The 19222-nt window shown below is 42.0% G+C and overlaps 2 protein-coding genes across 12 annotated transcripts in view; both read left to right on the plus strand.

Moving 5' to 3' along the window:
* Window positions 1-2991, plus strand: part of HSD17B12 (hydroxysteroid 17-beta dehydrogenase 12) — an 89523-nt gene extending 86532 nt beyond the window's left edge. The window contains exons 10-11 of the mRNA XM_056346552.1: window positions 964-1113; window positions 1312-2991. Of these exons, the coding sequence (XP_056202527.1) occupies window positions 964-1113; window positions 1312-1416 (255 nt within the window). The 3' untranslated portion in view covers window positions 1417-2991. The remainder of the gene's footprint in view (window positions 1-963; window positions 1114-1311) is intronic.
* A 1015-nt stretch (window positions 2992-4006) lies between these two features.
* The window catches only part of ALKBH3 (alkB homolog 3, alpha-ketoglutarate dependent dioxygenase), a 32866-nt gene continuing 17650 nt past the window's right edge, over window positions 4007-19222 (plus strand). For 6 of the 11 annotated variants that reach the window (XR_008823059.1, XR_008823057.1, XR_008823060.1 and 3 more), the window contains exons 1-7: window positions 4007-4121; window positions 5685-5797; window positions 6915-6949; window positions 7898-7945; window positions 9487-9590; window positions 10796-10884; window positions 14047-14256. Coding sequence is in view for 4 of the 11 variants with exons in the window: in XM_056346553.1 (XP_056202528.1) it covers window positions 4052-4121; window positions 5685-5797; window positions 6915-6949; window positions 7898-7945; window positions 9487-9590; window positions 10796-10884; window positions 14047-14256 (669 nt within the window). In the remaining 7 variants the exon portion in view is untranslated. Of the gene's footprint in view, window positions 4122-4243; window positions 4369-5684; window positions 5798-6914; window positions 6950-7897; window positions 7946-9486; window positions 9591-10795; window positions 10885-14046; window positions 14257-19222 lie in introns of those variants that run through there. The other 5 variants (XR_008823055.1, XM_056346553.1, XM_056346554.1 and 2 more) reach the window with 3 other exon arrangements.

Raw genomic sequence — 19222 nt, forward strand, 5'->3', positions numbered from 1 at the left:
GGCTATAGACCAGGGCGCTTTTGATGACCTTTTTAGAGGTCTAGATTGAGGACAAGTTAAAAGCAATGCCAAAATCATGACTATGAGGCGAGAGGGTTGCTTCCTAGTGCAAGAGTATACATGCATTTCCCTTCCCTTTGCCAGCAGCATGAGCTAGGGATAGGTGGAATGTGATTTTGGATCCCCCAGGTCTATCTTGCCTCACCACTGACATGCTGTTGTGCTACCAGTGTCCCCCCGTCAGCAGTATACACATGCTGCTTCCTCTTGATTTTCCATTATGTCAGGGCCAGGTAGTTCTGTGACCCCCTGTCACCTTTTTCTGTTTCTTCCAAACATTGCTATAAAAGCTCATTAACTGTGCTGTGTTTCTTGATCCTTCTTTCTGTGCTTGAGGTCTTCCACTGTGGTACCGGTATCTCCTCCATCCTCTGAGCCCTCCAGTGCAGTACAAGCTCAATGTTCCAAGCCTCCTGGTGTTCCCTTTTCTCCTTCTTCTTCCCACCTCCATGTTTCCCTTTGTAGAGGTGCCAAAGTGTGGAGCTGTTACTTAAGCATAAAATCCCTGTCTTGGGTTCTGCACCTCCCTCCCAAGCAAACGTTGGGGGGTTACTACAGAGAAGAGACACTATAGCATTTTCTGTTAAATAACTGGAATGAAATTTTGTACTTACAAGGCAAATTGTAAGAAAAGCTTTTCAACCATATACTTGTAGGGCCTCAGCTGCTGATGCTGACTGTCAGTGGAACACTGAACCTATCCTTCTAAACATGTCCCGCAAGATACCAGATTAAACATGTTTTAGATATTGTACATTGTGATCTTAGAACTGGAAAGAAGGCTTAGCTTAAGCTAGAATTCAATATACAGGTTATCTAATTTCCAATTATATTAGTTCCTTGATGGGTATGTAAGTTAATCTGAAAGCATTCTCTGCTTAACATGATCTTTCCTACATGCAGAGTGTTCTACCATATTATGTGGCAACGAAAATGTCCAAAATCCGCAAGCCGACCTTCAGTAAGCCCAGTCCTGAAACATATGTCAGAGCTGCCTTAGGCACGGTAGGCCTGCAGTCGCGGACCAACGGGTGCCTACCCCATGCACTCATGGTAAGTCGCCTTGGAAAACAAGAATCTGGAATGTCCTTTGCATTTATTATGGAAGAAGAGTAAAGAATAATTTTGCATATTAATTATTTTTGTTCTTCTAATTATAACTTGGTAATATTTGTGTGTGCTGATAACTGTTAGATTTCACTTAGTACAGGCTATAAAAAGCTAAGACTTCCCTTTTTTTTTTTTATTTAGGGATGGATCTTCTCTCTTCTACCTACGCCTGCTGTCATTAATTTACTCATGAAAACAAACAAACAAATACGGGCTCGTTACTTGAAAAAAATGAAGGAGAAGTAAGTTGGAGGTAACGATCTCAGAAGCCTGAGACTGCTGCAGGTTCCATACCCATGGTGCAGCACCAAGTAGACCTAATGTTTTGAACATCTTCAATCGTAGGTGTACTTTCTAACAAGTGAAACAGTCCTGTTTTGAGGATACAGGTGAAACGGGACTGTTGACTTCTTAATATTGACTTTAAAATAGGCTTTATTTGTTTATAGATTTATGAAGGGGGACGTGCTTTGGACTAAAATTGCACTGTGCTTTAAGAAATACTTACATGGACTTGATCAGACATTGTGCTGTTGAGGAACCACTTGGTCATATAGCGTCCATCACATCTATGTATTGTGCACGTGGGTGAAGGGCAGAAAAGTAGTAGTTTTCGCATATTTCTGGACAGGTGGGCAGGAGTGGGAAGGGAGAGTTTATTTAAAAAGGTAACCTAGCACTACTGACAGTGTAATTTTTTTCCCAGCTCAGGTTTTGGGTAGTTGCAGGGATTCTGCATTGTCAGCCAGCTTGTGAGCATTTGTCTGCTTACATGGTCCAGGGTGATTTTTGTTATGAACTTGAGGGAAATGGGCCAAAACCCCAAATAAGTGTAATAGCTCATCTATAAATATATACATAAAATAACATTTCAAAAAGTATTTAAATTCTTGGTTCTTGAACATGGATTCTAACTTTTCAGTAATATGTAATCTTTACGATTTGTAATAACATTTTTAAAAGTTCAGTGCCTGCTCTTTGTAATAGGTGGTGATAACACAATGTAGATAAATGTCAAAAGCTTTGTATTACATGCTAGCTGCTATGTAAAAGATTATGGGTACTTTAAACGCAGAGCTTGAAATTAGTTACTCTCCTTGTTAGCAATGACAGTTAAATTATTTTTGAAGTATGTATCAGTCTGTCTTTTTGGTGAGGCCCTTTGAAATGTGAATCCTGAATATTTGAGACAGCTTTCAAAATGAGAATGAGTAAACTTCTTTAAATGTAGAACACTCTTAATGGTGTTTAAATTAGCTCATTTGTTTCATGGTTCTATTCCAAAACTGAGTGCTCCAGTGAGGCTGAAGTTCTTCAGCTCCAGGAGGCAGGGATCAGAGTATATGAGAAATCTGCACTGCTGTTGTTTGTATTTACCTACTCTTTAAAGTCTCTAATAATCCTTCTTATAAACATAAAATATACTGAAATTTACATGGCAAATCAAACTGCAAGCAGCTACCACAGTTTTCCGTGGTGACTTCCTGCGACTGAGGAGTGGAGGTTGTATTCTGTCCTTCAAAGAATAATTTCAAGCTCTGATTTTGAAGTAAAGTATGTTGTGCTGAGGTATGATTTTGGGGCTAACATTTCTGTACATTGAAAAAACCTGAATACCGATGCAATGGTGCTGATCAAATCTGAGACGCAGATCCTATCCCATAGTTTTCTTAATTTTTTGGAACAGGGATGGTGAAGTCAGTGGTATTAGTTCTGTAAGAGCACAAGACTTGGTTTGCTCTCTGGATCTGATGTGGAAGCATTGGACTAAATCTGTATGGTTTTGACTTTGTAAAACAAATAAAATAGAATCTACTCTGACTCTGTATTGTGTTGTTTTTTCCCTGAAAAATATTTGCCTGTACATTTAGATGTCTGCTTGTCCTTTATCGTTTATGATAATGCAGTGATAATTACTGTACTTTTATGTGCCCAAACCAAAGCTTTTATTAATCTGTTTTCCTGGCTGTTACCTATTTTTACGGTGCTGATATTTTAAAATCACTGGAACACATAATAAACTTCATTAGAAGAACTATTAAGCTATTAATAAGAAACAGTTATTTCCAAATAACGATTTTCTAGCTGCTGAAGGTGCTGGGGAGGCGATGCCTGCGGGGATGGTGTGGTACCCAGTGCCGCCGCGGCAGGGGTTCGGCTGTGGTCCCTCTGGTGCTGCCTCGGGGTCTTGTGTTTCCAGACTGCAGCAGGGAGTCGCTGTTTCACCTGAAGTGCCTTGACTTTGGCTTTGACCGCCTGCCCGCGCTGCAGCTGAGGCCATGTGTACTCACCGGCTGCCGAGGTACTCGGACCCCTCCCGGGCGTGTGCTAGGGGAGGGGCGGGGTGCCTCGGGCTACTTCTGCCGCCGCTTCACAGCTCCTGCTCCGATCACGGATGCAGGATCATCCGCGAGCGGGGTCAGTTTTCACTCCCTTCGGGGCAGGGGATGAGTAGCGTGCCCGCTCCGTTCGCCTCCCCGGTGCAGGTGCCGGGTGCCCGGGGCGGCGCCGGGCTGCGGGGGGCAGCAGCGCCTGTGAGCACCGGCCGCGGGCGGGGGGGAGCTGCCGCCAAGGCTCCGTGCTGGGGCCGGGCGCCGCGGCGGGCGCTGGTTCTGGTTTCCCTCATGGCCGGTAACTTTGCCCATCCGCACCGCCGCTTCCCGCGCAGGGGGAAATGTACGCGTAACTGACACAGTGGCTCAGGGCCTCCTGGCGAGCGGACCCGCGCACTGACCTTCCCTTCCCGCTGCCCCCGCGGGCCGGTAGCGCCCTGCCCCTCCGTGCCGCCGCTGGAGGCGCGCACCGGCGGTGGCAGCGCAGGCCCAGCCCGGCGGGCGGAAGCGGAACCTGCGGCGCGGCGGGCCGGCGCTGGGGCGGTGGCATGGCGGGGAGGCGGCAGCGGGCCCGTGTGCAGGGCGGCTGGGCCGGCGCCCCGGCGGGGCGGCCCACAGGTAAGGCCCGAGGGCGCGGCCGCGGTCCCCGGGCCGTGCCGCGCTGTCGGACGCCCCGCGGCCTCTGCCGCCGGGCCGCGGAGGGTGTCCGGGGCGGCCGGGCCCTTCTCTGCGGGCCGCGGCGTTGCGGAGGGGCCGGCGTGGGCGAGCCCCGAACCCGGCCGCGTCCGCGGTGTGCGGCGCCGGAGCGAGCCCGGCCGCGGAGGGGAGCGCTGAGGCGGCCGGGGCCTCGCCGCCCTCACGGACGGTGCGCGGGGAACTGCGGCGAGAAGGGTGGCTGCTGGCGCGGCGCGGGGGCCGGGGGCGGCGGGGCTGCTCCGAGGGCGGGCGGTGGGTGCCGGGGGCGCGGTGCTGCCAGGCCCCGCCGCCTCGGCCCCGCCGTGTGACACGGTGACCGGCGGTGGCCCGCTGTGTCCAGGCAAGGGGAGCTCGGGTGTTCGAACTCGCTTTTTAAAATAAAACTTTTACGCAAGTCACAGGTGTGTTGTAGCCGTTTTGGACACGGTGCCGGGTCAGCAGCATACGTGTACAGCTGCGTTACTTGTAGCGGGCATGCCGAAGCAAGGTACCCTTCCCACCTCTGGGCAGCTTGAATGTGATGGATAGAATTTGGCAGAGCTAACTTCTGAAGTAACTATTAGTTGCTTTTATGAGTAAAGCCTATTGTGTGGCTTCTTTTATCTTTTTATACTGAAATCATTGCAAAATAGAGAGCACTAGTTGAAAGGGCAGGAGTTTACATCCCTGTTTTGTACCAAACGCCTGAAGCAAAGAGTGCAGGGCAGGAGGGCACCGTGTGCGGTTCCCACCCTGCAAGAAGGACCAGTTTGGTTTATGAACATGGTCAGAACACCTGTGTTTCGCTTGCCTGATTGCTATACTCGGTAAAGCTCCCATTTCTCTCCAGACTGAGCATCCTAGGCAAGCTGATTTTTTTTTTTTTTAATTCCTGAATGAAATGATCCAGTTATTTTGACTTGTGCATGTAGCCTGTAAGTTTTCTGTCACAGGTGCGTTTCGTTCCACCTATTCCTAAAGGGATGTTTTTAACATCTTTTGAATTATACAGGTAAAGACTTAATTCCTTTCTGTTTCAGGCCTGTTTCTAAGCCTGTTTGCATGTGCAAATTAAACACATGAAGTGGTATGCCTGGGTTGCTCTTCCATGCTTTCCCCCTTGTTTTAATAGAAGTGTTTTTTTCGGAGAAATAGAAGAGGTTTTCTCTATGTAAAAAAAAAAACCAACAACCTGCAGAGGGAAATAGTTTAGTTGTTTGGAAGAATTTCTGTTGGCATCTGATAGGTGTTTGTGGTAGAATTGAAAGTTCTAGATGTCATCCTTTCTGATAACAGGATGTTTTCAGTTGTCTATGAATAATAAATACATATTTTTAAAAAATCCAGTTTCTGTGCAATTTTAACTCTTCCCTGGAGTCTCTGCCAAGCAGAGGAGAATACTTCAAAGAATGATTCCATGAGTTCTTCCAAACTGTATTTTTTGTATGGTGGAATTTATTTCATGCGATTCTTTTTTTTTTTTTTTTTTTTCTCTCTTTGCTTTAGCACTTAAGGCATCTGTGGCCAGCAATCTTGCCCCCGCAGACACTGGACCGGCATGGATGGGGAAAGATCAGCCTCACACTCAAAAGCAATTTGTTTTTGAAAAGCCATCAGAGGTAAAAATTGCAGGCTAACTAGCAGAATCTCATTTTTATTAAATTTCAGATGATGAAAATTATCAGACTTTGAGATTATAGTCTCAAGTTTAAAAACAAATTAAAAACTCAGCTGAGCTGAACTTTGGGCTTTTACCAAGCAGAGTTTGCAACTGTCTTGCATATATGGCAAACAGAAAGAGTTACAGTCCCTTTGCTTAGCTTCAGATTCTGAGTATTGGTTATGTACCTGTTCATAACTACTTTTATTCAGAAAGCCAAAATAGTATGCTCTCTTAGATACTCAGAATGATGCAATGTCCTAAGCATGATTTCAGCTCTGTTTTTTTCCCACAGTTGGGATAGCTGTTTTATTTGTTACAGAGGAAGAGTATGGGATTTGTATTATAGACTTTGTCTTGTCAGACAATGAAGAATATTGTGCTCTGTGCAATGGGAGGGCGGTTCCTTGCTTGGAAAAAAAAAGAAGTCTTGAACACTTATTTCTAACTTGTAAGTGTTTGAAAAGTTGTCTTTTTGGCTTGGAAGGATTGGAGATGGTCTGAGGAGATTCTCTTTTCTCTGTGGCAGAGCCCTGGTAGCTATATAGTACTATATTTTGATCCTCTTGCTAGCTCAACTCAGTACCTCCTTGCTTTTCAGCACTCCACTGAGCTCGGAGAAGGATAAATCCCTGAGGCCACCAGAATGATAATCTAGGCTGGATTAAACTACTGTGCTTGGAGGTTTTTTTGGTTTTGTTTTTGGTTTGGTTTTTTTTTGTTTGTTTGTTTTAACAATGTAATGTCTCCAAATGTAAGGAGAAGAATTTTTTTGGTTGCAGTTGATAAGTAACAAGTATTGTTATAACCCAATTAATTTAGGAATGAATGCCCTTTAGGGGGCAGTTGATTGTTAAAAAACACCTGAAGTGGTAGCTCTGAGTGTTTCTGAAGCATGGAGAGAGTGGATGGGTTGTTACTGCTTACCCAGTTGTCCAGAAGTATGTTTTTCTCACTGATATATCAATATGCAGCTATATAGAGACACTAGAGATGGCAGTTAGTTCTGTTTGACTAGAGCATGTCAGGTACATAAGTGTTTAATATTAATGATGTATCATCTTGTTACCTTTCAGGTGGAGCGCAAAGTTCCTGAAGCAGGTGTGATAGAGTGAGTATATTGCTGACTTAACTGTCTTTTGTGTGGGTTTTCTGTCTTGTTGGTCAGTGGGAATCTGCTCTAAAAGAGTTCCTTCTCCGCTTAAAACTGCCATGCTTTTGGAAGAAATGAGTATTGGAAAATACAGACTTTCAGGCCTTTCATCCTGAATTTCTAATCAGGAAAGTTCAAGTCTGTGTTAACTATTTTTTATAGCTTTGGTGTAGCTGTATAAGCCAGGAAGAACAAACAATTGGACATTCTGGATGAACAGAATTTCAAATATGTCTTCCTTGGTTAGCAACGTACGTTTTCCTAGAACAGTTCCTGTTCTATGCTGGAAATTACTGTTATCCAGGAGTATAGCTGGTATGGCAACTCAAGCAGCATTGAAGCATTCCTTTGAAGGTTTGGAAAAGTAGCTGCTAGTGTGTGTCATAGTGAAGCTAGGTATTTGTAGATCACTTACCCTTTGTGTTGAAATGGGGATGTTCTCAGAATAACTTTGGCATAAAGTGTGTCGAGGTGTAGTGGTGAATGGTGAAGTTACAGATTTTGAAAATTAATTTTGCTTCAGTTTGGTTATCTTGGTAGAATTTACTTATTCAGTGCGCCTGTAAATGCAAACACAGTGGTCAAGGTACAGTCTTGTGTGGTTGTCTCCTTTGGATTCTGTGAATGTCCCTTGTCTACTTCTCTCCAGAGCCCTAAAACTGAATATTGAGCCTTTGGTGAAAGGAGAGGCAGGAAGTACACAAAAACTCATTTGCTTCTGCAACACCCTTGCTGCCTTACTCTGACTATCTCCAGAACAGTATTGCTTCCCTTTCTTAATCTTCCTTTCTTTTTTAAAGAAAACTCGCCCTAGGCCAGGTTTACAGTAATTCTGGTCCATGCTGCTCAGTGTAAGATAATTCCTTGTTTGTCCATCTGATTGCTGTTTTCTTTCTACATCCTCAGCAAGCCTGGTGTGTATGAGCTTAGCAAAGCACCAACTGGCGTTTCTAGGTAAGTGGATGGAACTTCTTTGTTATTGCAGAACAACGCAGTGATACTCAGCTTTCTGAAGTCTGCTCTCTGTAGAGTGTTTTGACTCTAGCAGGTGCATAGTGCCCTTCCTGTGCATCCTCTGTCTGGAGTTCTTCTGGAAATACTTTGAGTATCAGGTAGCAGAGGTTTACACAGTTCTGAGCAGCACTGAAGAGAAGAAAAATGAACCTCTTAACATCTAGTGCATACTGCCGCTAGTGTTCTTGTCTGGGATAAGGAGAGGGGCTGTGTCCATTTGTGTCACAATCCAGAGTAAGTTGCTACTTGAAATTTGGATCAGTATTCTTGTGTTAGCAAGTGCATGTCTATGTTGTACAGTTAAGAGCTACCAAAGACTTTTAGCTGTAAATTGGACTTGTTTTAAATCAGTCTAATAAAAGCATTTAACTTCAGGCAGATTTCATAACTTGAGGGTTGTCCCTTTTGCTTACATGCTATACCTTAATTATTTCAGCTTCCGGACACTTCAAAACAAAACCTACTTTTTTTGTGAGTCCTACTAATTAAAATGCATTTTATTTTACCTTGCTGACTTAGTTGCAATATCAATATTAATACTTTTCTTCTGAATTTGCTAGATTTTATTAATAGTGAAAAAATGCCACAGATATAGTAACTTTCTGTGCATTTATTTCAAAGCTTTCGTCTTGGTAAATTTTTATACCAATTTGAACAGTAAAAGCTTTGACCAGCCGGAAAGAGAAAAGATATACAGCCAGCTAGGTTATTCTGTCATTTTCTGGAGTTTGTTTTCATAATATGTTGCTGGAATATATAAATTTCTGAAAAGTTAATAATCAGATTTTGCATCTCTTTTAGTACTTTTACTGCATAATCTTATTATGATGTCTTTGAAGCACTTCTCACACTTGCGAGAGTAAACTCTTGTGAACAGCATTCCTATTCTGTAGTCCACCACAGTGGCTGGAATTTGCGAATGCTGCTGTTAGTACGGTCAAAATATGAAATGTACATATGAAAATGTAAAAATAGGAGGGGTTAAATACTCTAGGGTTCTTGTGCGTGGAGAAGAGAGGATAGGATGGCAGTAGTGATAAAGGGCTATCAAATTCTGAGTGGCATGGAGAGGGTGAATAAAGGGCAATTATTTACTTATGTTGATTGTAGTACCATAATCAGGGCTCTAGTTTATCAGATGTGAAGTTAATAACAAGCAGAAGGATGCCGTTTTTCTCACAGTATATGGCTGATTATGGGACTTGTAGTATATTGTAGGTGTCATATATTTTTATAGGTTTTGAAAAGCAATTAGACGTGTTTGGTGAGAGGAAGACTCATCAGGAGCTCCAGCTGCTTTCTGTTCTTTCCTTCTCACCCGCTTTTGGCTGTGGTCAGAAAGAGGATGCTGGGTTTTGACTTTTGGTCTGATGCATTACAGTCATTCTTAGCTCCCTTTGGAAATCCTGGAAATTAAATATTTTATCAAAGCCTATATAGAAGTGTATATTCCTTCCATCTTTTATCTTTTTCTTCCTTAGGATTCATTTGATTCCTGGCTTTATTGACTCAGAACAAGCAGACTGGATGTTTGAACAACTCCTCCAAGACATACCCTGGGGTCAGCGAACTCACATCAGACAGGGTAAGGAGTGTGTAGACCAACTTTTCAGGTCATTCCCTGGTTACTTCCATACCAAAATTTATGCATTGTTTACCACTGGTTTTCATTTTACACATTACCACTCCTTTACATTCCCTTCCAGGTTTTCCTTGCTTATTTGAAGAGTACTGCTGCTTATTTTTCCATCTATCACCATGTTCCTATTGCCAATTAAATGAGATTTTTTCCAAATGAAAATTTCTTGTCTTAAAAATCTTTGAATTTTACTGTCTCCTCTGTCATCTGCAGTTCTTTTTCCCACTCCTTTTTTAGATTAATCCTGTGCCCCATCCCTTCATGCTGTCTCCCAATGATGCTGCAAAAACTGTGTTCTTTGAGGTTTCTGTCACCAGGAATATTTTTTGCCTCTCACTTAAAATCCTAGCAGAGCATGTTTCTTTTCCCTTTTCTTTGCTTATTACTTCCAGTATGCAGTAAATAAAGAGGCTGCTATTCTGGATTTGTTCACTAAGGGGCAGCTGTTCTAGCTAGTTCCCCTTTCAGTCCGGAACGGATGTAAGATAATATATTGAAGTAGTTACTGGACAGGGCTGGAAAATGTGTTTATTGGCTTGCAATAAAGGTACTGTAGAATGGAGAATGTTACCTGTCAAGTATGCGAAATAGCTACCAAGGTAGTCTTTTAAGAAGCTGAAAGTAATTTTAACTTGATGTTTGTATTACACCTCAGAGCACACGCATATTTGACAAAGTATTACTTGTGCAGCCTTGCTATGTTCCTCTTCTGTAATGTCCCACTGATGTTGCAGCCCTTGCCACTTCATCCTTACCAGTGGATTCATCTTACAACTTATGCCAGTGTATTGGGCACTGGAACCAGGAGAATATAAAGAAAGCCAGAATTAGAAATAAAATTTTAGTTTCATTCTGCTATCTTTAATTTGTCCAGTCCCTGCCCTGTCTGGCATAGGGATGAGAGAATTGATGTGGTTCCAGGATTTTGACAAGGTAATTCCTTTTGCAGACACAAGCCTGCTTTTGAATAATCTCATTCCTTTACTTGAGTTCATTATGTAAGGTTGAGGATTTTAAGGGGCTGCTTTTAACTTTAGGTGTGCAGGCAGTCCCTTTTTAATTAAGTTTTTTGGCAGAATTGCATCATCTTTCCATTTTCAAGCTCTTTGATAAGGCAACTGAGAAAGTTTTCCTGTTTTTCCTGGTTATAGGAGTCTCTTTTGAGGAACCAAGGCTTACCTCCTGGTATGGAGAACTTCCTTACACATACTCCAGGATAACAATGCAGCCAAACCCAAATGTATGTATGTGTTTACAGTTTTCTTTTATTACCGTCTACAGAGAAATCCTTTGCAGAGATTGAGGGACAAGAATTCTGTCTATCCTCTGTTTTTATGATAGAGTATCTATCAGCATTTCATTTGTGATCAGCAGCAAGTTCTAGTGGAGTGTGGACAACTTTATAGAACAAGCATTATGAGTGGATTGAAGGAGAGGAGCATGATTTAGTTGCTAAACATTGGCAAAAGAAAATTATCACTGCAGAGTTTGAAGTCCTGCTTTTGGGTCACTCTAGCTTTGAACAAAACTGAATCATTACGTGTTACTTAATCTATGCATCTTTATCTGGGAGATTGTGGTGTACTCAGTCATACTGAGTTATTTGTTGTAAAGATACAGTAATATCAATTACTGAAATAGTTACTTGCAGAAACACTTAGATTCAGTACTGCTTAAATGAGAATTTAAGCATATTGTTGGTTTCTATGTGCATGCTATGAAATGCATACACGCAACCTGCCTGCTCAGCAACTCCAGATTGTACTATGCAATTTCCCGTGCTATTTTGGAAGGGATCAAAACCTTCTGAGTGACTTGTTGATATTTTGTTCATGTTCATTTGCTCTCTCTGTCTTCCAGCCTGTTGTCCCGTTGGCCTGTCCCTTGGTCTTGCTTTGTTTGACATTTCCATGGCAGTAGGCTGCAGTGTTCTGAACCTAAATTGTGACTGTTGAAGGCTGGGCAGCATGAGGGAGAAGTGTCCCAAGTCCCAGAACTGCTGCCAAAGGGAGTGCCTCCAAAAGCTCAGTTTGGGAAAAGTGGAAAGGTGTTTTTAATGAGATGAGTTGTGAAGATTTTGTAGTCTCAAAAATACCATAGTTTAAAAATTTCATAACCTGTGGAATTTGTGGTGGAAACACAGGCATTTTTTTTTGGTACCCATCTGTGGAAATTTATTTTAAATGGACTTTTTCTGCAAGCTGAATGGCTTTAGGAATCGGAAGTGCCCCTGCAAAATCATTCTGCTGTACCCTAATGATTTAAATCCAGTTCAGAATTGACACTTGTGGAAGCCATTGCTGCTCAGAGGTTGGATAGAGCCTATATACCCTGAATTCAGTTTCAGTTCAGCTTGCGTAAAGTTCAGAGTTAGCACTCATTGGACCGTTGGCTTGTTTCTCTCATCCAAGAGGTATAAGGCCTAATTCAGTATGCATGCTGATCCTGTCTTTCATCCCTGAATAATTCTCCTTTTTACTGAGAGAAAGAAACTCCAGCAGAAAGTGAGATGCGCTGGCAAATGTTGCATAGCTGCGAGCCAGCCCTGCCACTGGCTGGGAACTGCCCATAGGCAGATACACGGGTAGCCTGCACACGGACACTCAGACATTTCACTCGGCTTTGTAAGTGGGAGCTCCTGCAGCCTTGGAAGAAGCAGTGAATGGTGTAAAGAGCACAGTCCTTATCTGTAGAATAGGATTTATATCACAAAAATATCCAAAGTAAAATGTAATTTAGGGCACAGCTTGAACAAAACCAATTATATCTACCTTGAACACTTGATCTGTAGAAGTAATTAGCTTTGTGCCTCTCCTTTTTTGTTTGGTAAGACTGGGTGTGATTGCAGGCCTGCTAGGTATAATCCAGTGCTCGTGCCTAAATGAATTTTGGTATTAGAAAAATGTTTCTTTGTAAGCAGTGATGTAGCTGGTGACACAGTAATGTTTCAGTAAAATTATTTCTACTGCTGCAGGTTTGTAATGGAGTTTCCACTGAACTGTAAAATTCACCATATGGTAACATTTTTAGTAATAAATACTTTTGTGATAGGAATTTAAGGAATCCATCCCAGTTGGTCACTGGAAAGTGCTTTCAGTAGTTCTTGTTGGGACTCTTTGCCATTGCAGTATATGTCCTGCGCACACTGTGCTGTCAGGCTGCTCAATTACAAGATATAGCTTTTTTTGAGTGGTGTTACTGGTTTCCCTACATGTCCCACAGCTGTCGGCTGTTTCTGTATAATTAATTATTGATATGATGCTTAGTCATCAAAGGGGTGACTTAGCTAGAAATACCCCTAATTGATGGTATGTTGAGGCTCCTGCAGCGTAGCCAATAGGTTAAAAACCCTTTAAACATAGGTAAGCCTAGAAAGAAGGTGCTGCAGACTCAGTGGATAGTGGTGGATACTAGGAAATAATTTCTGCTGTCTGTTCATCCTTCTGCCAGGGATACACTGGGAGGTTTGGAATCAGTTCTTTATCCTCTCCCGATCTGTGTTTCTGATTATATAATGGGCAAAAATTCTGGCCTATGTTGCTGCGGCTTTGTTTTATATATACTTGTGTAGTACTTAAAAGTACTCTGACAGATGAAAGTCATGATGTAAGTTTGTAACATTAAATAATGATTCACCGGGCTGATTTGTAATGGAGCTGTCATGGGCTGTGGGGCTCAGCAAGGTGTTAGCTAAGGGAAGGATGAAATCCAGGGCCTGTGACACTGGTTTTACAACCACTGAGAAGTTACAATGTTGAAGTCCAAACCCGAAGAGGTGATGAGTTGGGCTCAATAAGTTGTACTAAGAGCAGGGACAGAGGGCCATACTGTGACAGCGTTAGGCAAACTGTTGTCTCTTGTTCCGCGTCAACAGCTGCAGATGATTGAGAGGGTGTCATTTAGTCACTGATCGCAACTTTCTGGATGCGCTGTGCCTGCCAGCAGTGGCCACGTAACTCAGATGTTATCAGACTCCTGTGTTAAACGCCTCTAGCTTGACCAGCTATGCATGGGAGAAGCTGCACACTTTTTGTCTTAGTTAAGAATTCCCAATGTTTATCCGTGGTCGGTTCAAGCAGATTTTACTCTGCTTCCTCACCTTTCAGTTAATTGGGGTGGCTGGATGCATTAGTGGGAAAGGCAGGGCAGGTTGGCTTCATAATTTTAAGAGATGATTTAGTATTGAGCAATAAGTGACATGCATATTTCACATAAAGCCCATTCCTCAGCTTTCCTAAAAATATAGTCAGATTTTTTCAGAGGCATTTATTTGACTTCAAGTTTATTGCAATTAAAAGTGCAGTGTATTTTGTTTCTTAGTAGTTTTGCCTTTGTGTCTTACATTATTTGCTGCTGTCCCGATTCCATTGTATTTACCCTACGCCTGCTGTGCTGATGACAGTGGCATCCTCTGCTGACCATGCTAAAGGAGCGGATTGAAGAGTTCACTGGCTACACTTTCAACTCTCTTCTCTGCAACCTCTACCGAAATGAGAAGGATAGCGTAGACTGGCACAGTGATGATGAACCATCGCTGGGAAAAAATCCCGTCATTGCCTCGCTCAGCTTTGGTGCTACCCGGACCTTTGAGATGAGGAAGAAACCCTCCCCTGTGAGTGTTCATACCACATTGAGAGAGTCCTATAGTTACTAATATGTTTAGTGTTTTCCACCTGTTTAGAGAACTTAATTACTAAAAGCATGTAGTTAATGAAAGCACAACTTGTAAAGTTCCGTGGAGTAAGCATAGGGATCAGGAAGTCTTGTCACATGGGACATGATGTCTTGAGGGTGGGAAAGGGACCATGCTAATAATGTGCAACAGTGTAGTGCTGCAGTGAAATTACAACCTGGGCACTCTGCTGCCCAAACAAGGGCATTTCCCATTATTTACAATGAAATAAGTGATGATGGAAGGGGACTTTCACTGTGTAAATGAACCAAAGAATTGATACCATTTTCTTAAACTCGGGCAAACATTGTGTAACTCATAGTGTGTGTGGGATGAAGAGTAGCTCTGACTGCTCTTCTAAGTAAAAAGCCTTTTAATAATGTTTGCATTTTGACTTGTGTGTGTTGCGATTGAGGGACAGTGAACATAGGGAGGGAGATCGTTTCTGTTCCATAAAATACCGAACTGTCACATCATACTGCACAGACTAAACAGAGATCTTTACTTTGATAAGGAGACATGTGTGGAACATCCTTTTGGGAACTGGTGAATCAGTAGTTAATACTCTTTCTAGATAAAATGCTGTGTTTACAAGACAACTTAAATTTTGTAATTTGTATTTACCCAAGTAAAGGAATCGCACATTCCTATGTTGAGGATGCAGGCCTCGTTGTAGAGTATCCTGCCTCAGATGCCTTTTCTGTGTGTGTAGTCTTTGAGGACTTCGGGAAGAAGTTTGCTGTCTGCTTACGTTGCTATTTATTCTGAGCAAGTAATGCAGAAAGCAAAGGTGATGATTATCAGCCTGTTAGAAAACTGTATGCTGGCATACTGAAGGCTGCCCATCAAGAGTCACCTTGGGTCACCTAGTCATGAACAGCAAAGGTCAGAATTTTTAACCAGAAAAGAAATAATTTATATTTTTCACCAGTTCTCTAATTTGTAAATTCTTTGTTGTCTGAAGTGAGTTTACTCCTGGTCCCTGAGCATGAGATCACATAAGCAGTGCATTATATCAGTGGACATAGCATGAGTAAGTATCTTTGATGCTGTGATGATAACAAAATGTCAGCTGGAAAATTCATTCCTCTGGGAAGCTGTAAACGCTGCTTGGATTAATTTCTAGAAGTGTTATGTGTTCCTCTTTGATGGATCAGAATCAAGGCCACTTACATTTCAGTATAAACTTTGCAGTTTCCCTCTTCAAAATCAGACCCAGTTCTTGAGCAAGATGTCTGTCTTCCGTTTGCTATTTTCTGAAAAGACACCCACTGTGAGCAAAGGGGGAAATGCAGCTTGTGCCACTCAAAATTGGCCACCGTCTTTGGTCTCTGCTGCACGATTTCTTTCCTTTTCTTCCTGAGATGGATGATTTTCTATAGATGTATCCCTCAAGCTCTCCTCATTTCTTTTCTTCAGTGCCTCTGACCTGGTACTTCTGACTAGCTGAGTCTTGCTACCTATGAAGGGTATTCCTTTTGCCAGTGTGACATACCTGTTTCTAAAGTATGATCCCCATGTGCAGAGTGATCTTTGAATAAGTTGCTATTAACTGTGTCCTGTGCCTAAGGGACTTGTACTTAATAATTATATGGCACACATTATGCATTCTTTGCACATTCCCAAAGCCTGCAATTTTCTGAGAGCATCCTATGACACTAGATGCTTTGCCAAATGGGAGTTACAAGAGGCTCTGATGGAAATTACAACCTTTCAGGCTGTATCACCAAAGAAGTAATTTTCATACTCTATTGTAATACAGCATTCTCTCTTTCATTAAGAGAAAGTTAAAGTTGATTGTAGATATTTGAAGTTTTGTTCAAAAGCAAGTTACAGGAAGAGGAATGTAGTCTAGGGAAAAGGGATTCAGTTTAAGTCATCACAGGCATTCAGCCTCTCCCTGGTTTGTAATCTGCCAGTATCACCAGTACATGGGGTTTTCCAGAGTTAGATTTCAGTGAGGAGCAAAAGAGAAAGAAAATCTTTTTCCTCCCAAAATTAAACCTCTTTGTGAGCCAACATTCTAGTATTTCACATTCTAGAGTTTCAAAGACCTTGACTTCCCTCTGTTCTTGTAAGTGCTTTTAACTGTTTTGAGCTGAAAGATGGAAAGGTGTAATGAAAATACAAGATGAGAAATACTATGGTAAAAGCTCACTACGGATAAATGGTAGTAGAAAAAAACCTGAAGTGGTTGCCTGTGTGTGATCATGTGCTGGGTACAAAACAGTATGTACTGCAAGTCAGGTAACATCTTACAAGATGGTTATTGAAGAAATAACAATGGCTGTTGAAGGAATACTAGATCAGAACCCTCAGAGCCTTCAGTTCCTGTTAGTATCTGCACAAGTATTTTCCGTATTATATCTTGAAATGTGGATGAACTTATTAGGGAATAAAATCCTGTTTCTCTTAACTGCAAAAATGACCAGTAATGTTGGTGGATTGGATATTTTTTTTTGCATATTTGTGTGAATGTTGACCTTTGTCTCAGGAATTGGGTGGCATTTATATAGGCCGCTCTGAAACCGTCACAAAAGGAAATCTTTTTATCCTTTCTCTGTATTTTTCCTTGACAAAAAGTGGAAAAAAAAAAGTTATTTAGGTGCAAATGTTTTGTTTGGTTTTTTTCCGTTGAAAATTGTTCTAAGGTGAGGAGAAGGAAAAGTTCAGTCCTCTGTTTTTCTTCTTGGCGAGTACTGTACTTGATGAGTAAGTGTTCATCATATAATAAATGGTAAAGGAGTGTAGAGACATGTGTAGCCTATTTGAATCTGCATCAACAAGTATCCCTTGTGGATAAGTAGAAATAATTCTTACTCAGATTTCAGCCCACGGCATGTAGAAAAGCTACAAATAATTTCAGGAGTAAATTTTCCACTGGAATTAAGGAGACTTTTCATGGAAATTAACATGCCACCAGAAACTGTTTTACTTAACCTACTGGAGTTTTTAAGCATTCTTTCTTCTAAATACTGCCTTTTACTGTTTATTTGGACCAGTTGTGTGGTTGTAACTGATATTTTGCCTTTGCTTTAAATGGTTTCTAGGGGTTTTTGATGCCTACTTGGTAGTTCAGTCTACAGTGATCTAATTTCTTTTATTTTCTACTTCTAGTTCTAGTAAACTACTTAAACCTTGTTTAAGCCTCCTTGTTGCCCCCCATCATTGTGGCTCCTGTCTACACCAAAGCCATGAGATGAATGCTTTGGTTTAGAGTGGTGACTCGTACACGGTTCACACACAATCTGTTGGTTTAGTCAAGTCCTCTCGTGCTTGCCCACAGCATAACTGTCACCACTGCCCCACCGTGACCTCCTCCTGTTCTCCACACAGCCTCAAGCCCCCTGCTCATGCATGACTTAATTGTCCTAGACTAATTTATTTCACTGTGGTAGATGGGTCTTTCTGGTACAGTGTCACTACCATTTTTTGTGCTGCTTATCACTGCTCAACTCAGTGATGACGATGCCAGATTATCTCATTGGGTCTTTCTGGAAGCTGAATGTGAAATGTTAGTTCAAGGACATTTAATGTCCCACTGAGCTCCCACATCCCCATGGGACGTGCTCTGTAGCAGTGGTCTGGGTGCCATAAGGACCAGTTGGGTGTAGTTGTCCAACAAATTGCCATGTGATCTTTTGAAGGGAGTTGGAAAGCCAGCTGTCAGGTTGCTCTTTCATCAGTAACCAAGGGAACTGGTGGGTACTGGGGAAGGGAGAGAACTTCACACGTGTGTTAGATAATAGCAGGATGTTCATGGTGTTCTCAGAATTAGCCTTCACGTGGGTCTGTCCTTCAAATGAAGCACTAAAACATGATCCTTCTCTTTTGTCCTTGAGTAGCTGTTCTAGCAGAAGTTAAAGATCTCCTAGTACTTTTGAAAAAATAACCCTTCATGTCCTAACAGGCCTAACTGAAGAAGAACGTGGGAAGATATGGAGCACACTAGAAAACAGGCTTGGATCAGGACAAGGAGGGTTGGACTTTTAGACTGGCACGAAGGAGACTTGCAGACAGCAGTGGCTGCAGAGGAGGAGGTGTTGTCCACCAGTATTGGCAGGACTTGAGCAGCTGTAGAGAAGCAGAGAGGAAGATGCGAGTGCTTTAGAGATACTTCACTTGCAGTCTGCTAGGACAGCTGGAGAAAGACTGATGGGGGCATTTAAAGATAGTTCTGTGCAGGCTGGCAAGTGGGTTATGTGAGGAAGGGGCAATATAACCGATATTCATTCCTACTGAATCTGTAAAGAATAGAGCTGCAGTGAGGATGTTGTCAGAAGTAGTGAGAATAAACAGGTAAAAATGCAGAACTATTGACAGATAAAACCACGCTGTTGTGGAGGAGAGCGTTTCCACAGCTGGTGATAGAGGACTAAACTGGAAAAGAGGGATACAAGCAAGATGGAAGTCTGAAAAATGCAAGATCAGAGGTTTTGTAAGGATAATTCTTTCGGTAATAAACAGATAGTGCAGAAGACTAGAAGCCAGCATTCTCCATGAAGGCTGCTGACTTTAACCTTTGACAATAATTTTGCATCGTTTGCATGTATAACTGCATTATTATTTAAACATTCTTCTGCAGGATGTTTCCATTTACTTTTCCTTATAATAGAAAGTGCATCCACCCTATCCAGAATCCATTTTGTACTACTATCTTAATAAACTTGCCTGAGATTTAAGAAACAAACTTAGGTGATTTATATAGATTTATACTAGATCTTCTTTCTTTCTTACCTTTTTGATTTTGATACCATTTTAAGAAAAAAACCTTGATGGAGTGAGGAATACTTGTAGATTTTATATGCAGAACTTCCCATCACTTCACACTGAGCGTTCATCACTTATTAACTGTAGTTACTTGAATTAAGGATAAAAAAATGTTTTAGCCAGTGTACTTGGACAG

The sequence above is a fragment of the Falco biarmicus genome, chromosome 7, assembly GCF_023638135.1.
Source record: "Falco biarmicus isolate bFalBia1 chromosome 7, bFalBia1.pri, whole genome shotgun sequence".
In the NCBI taxonomy this organism is placed as follows: Eukaryota; Metazoa; Chordata; class Aves; order Falconiformes; family Falconidae; genus Falco; species Falco biarmicus.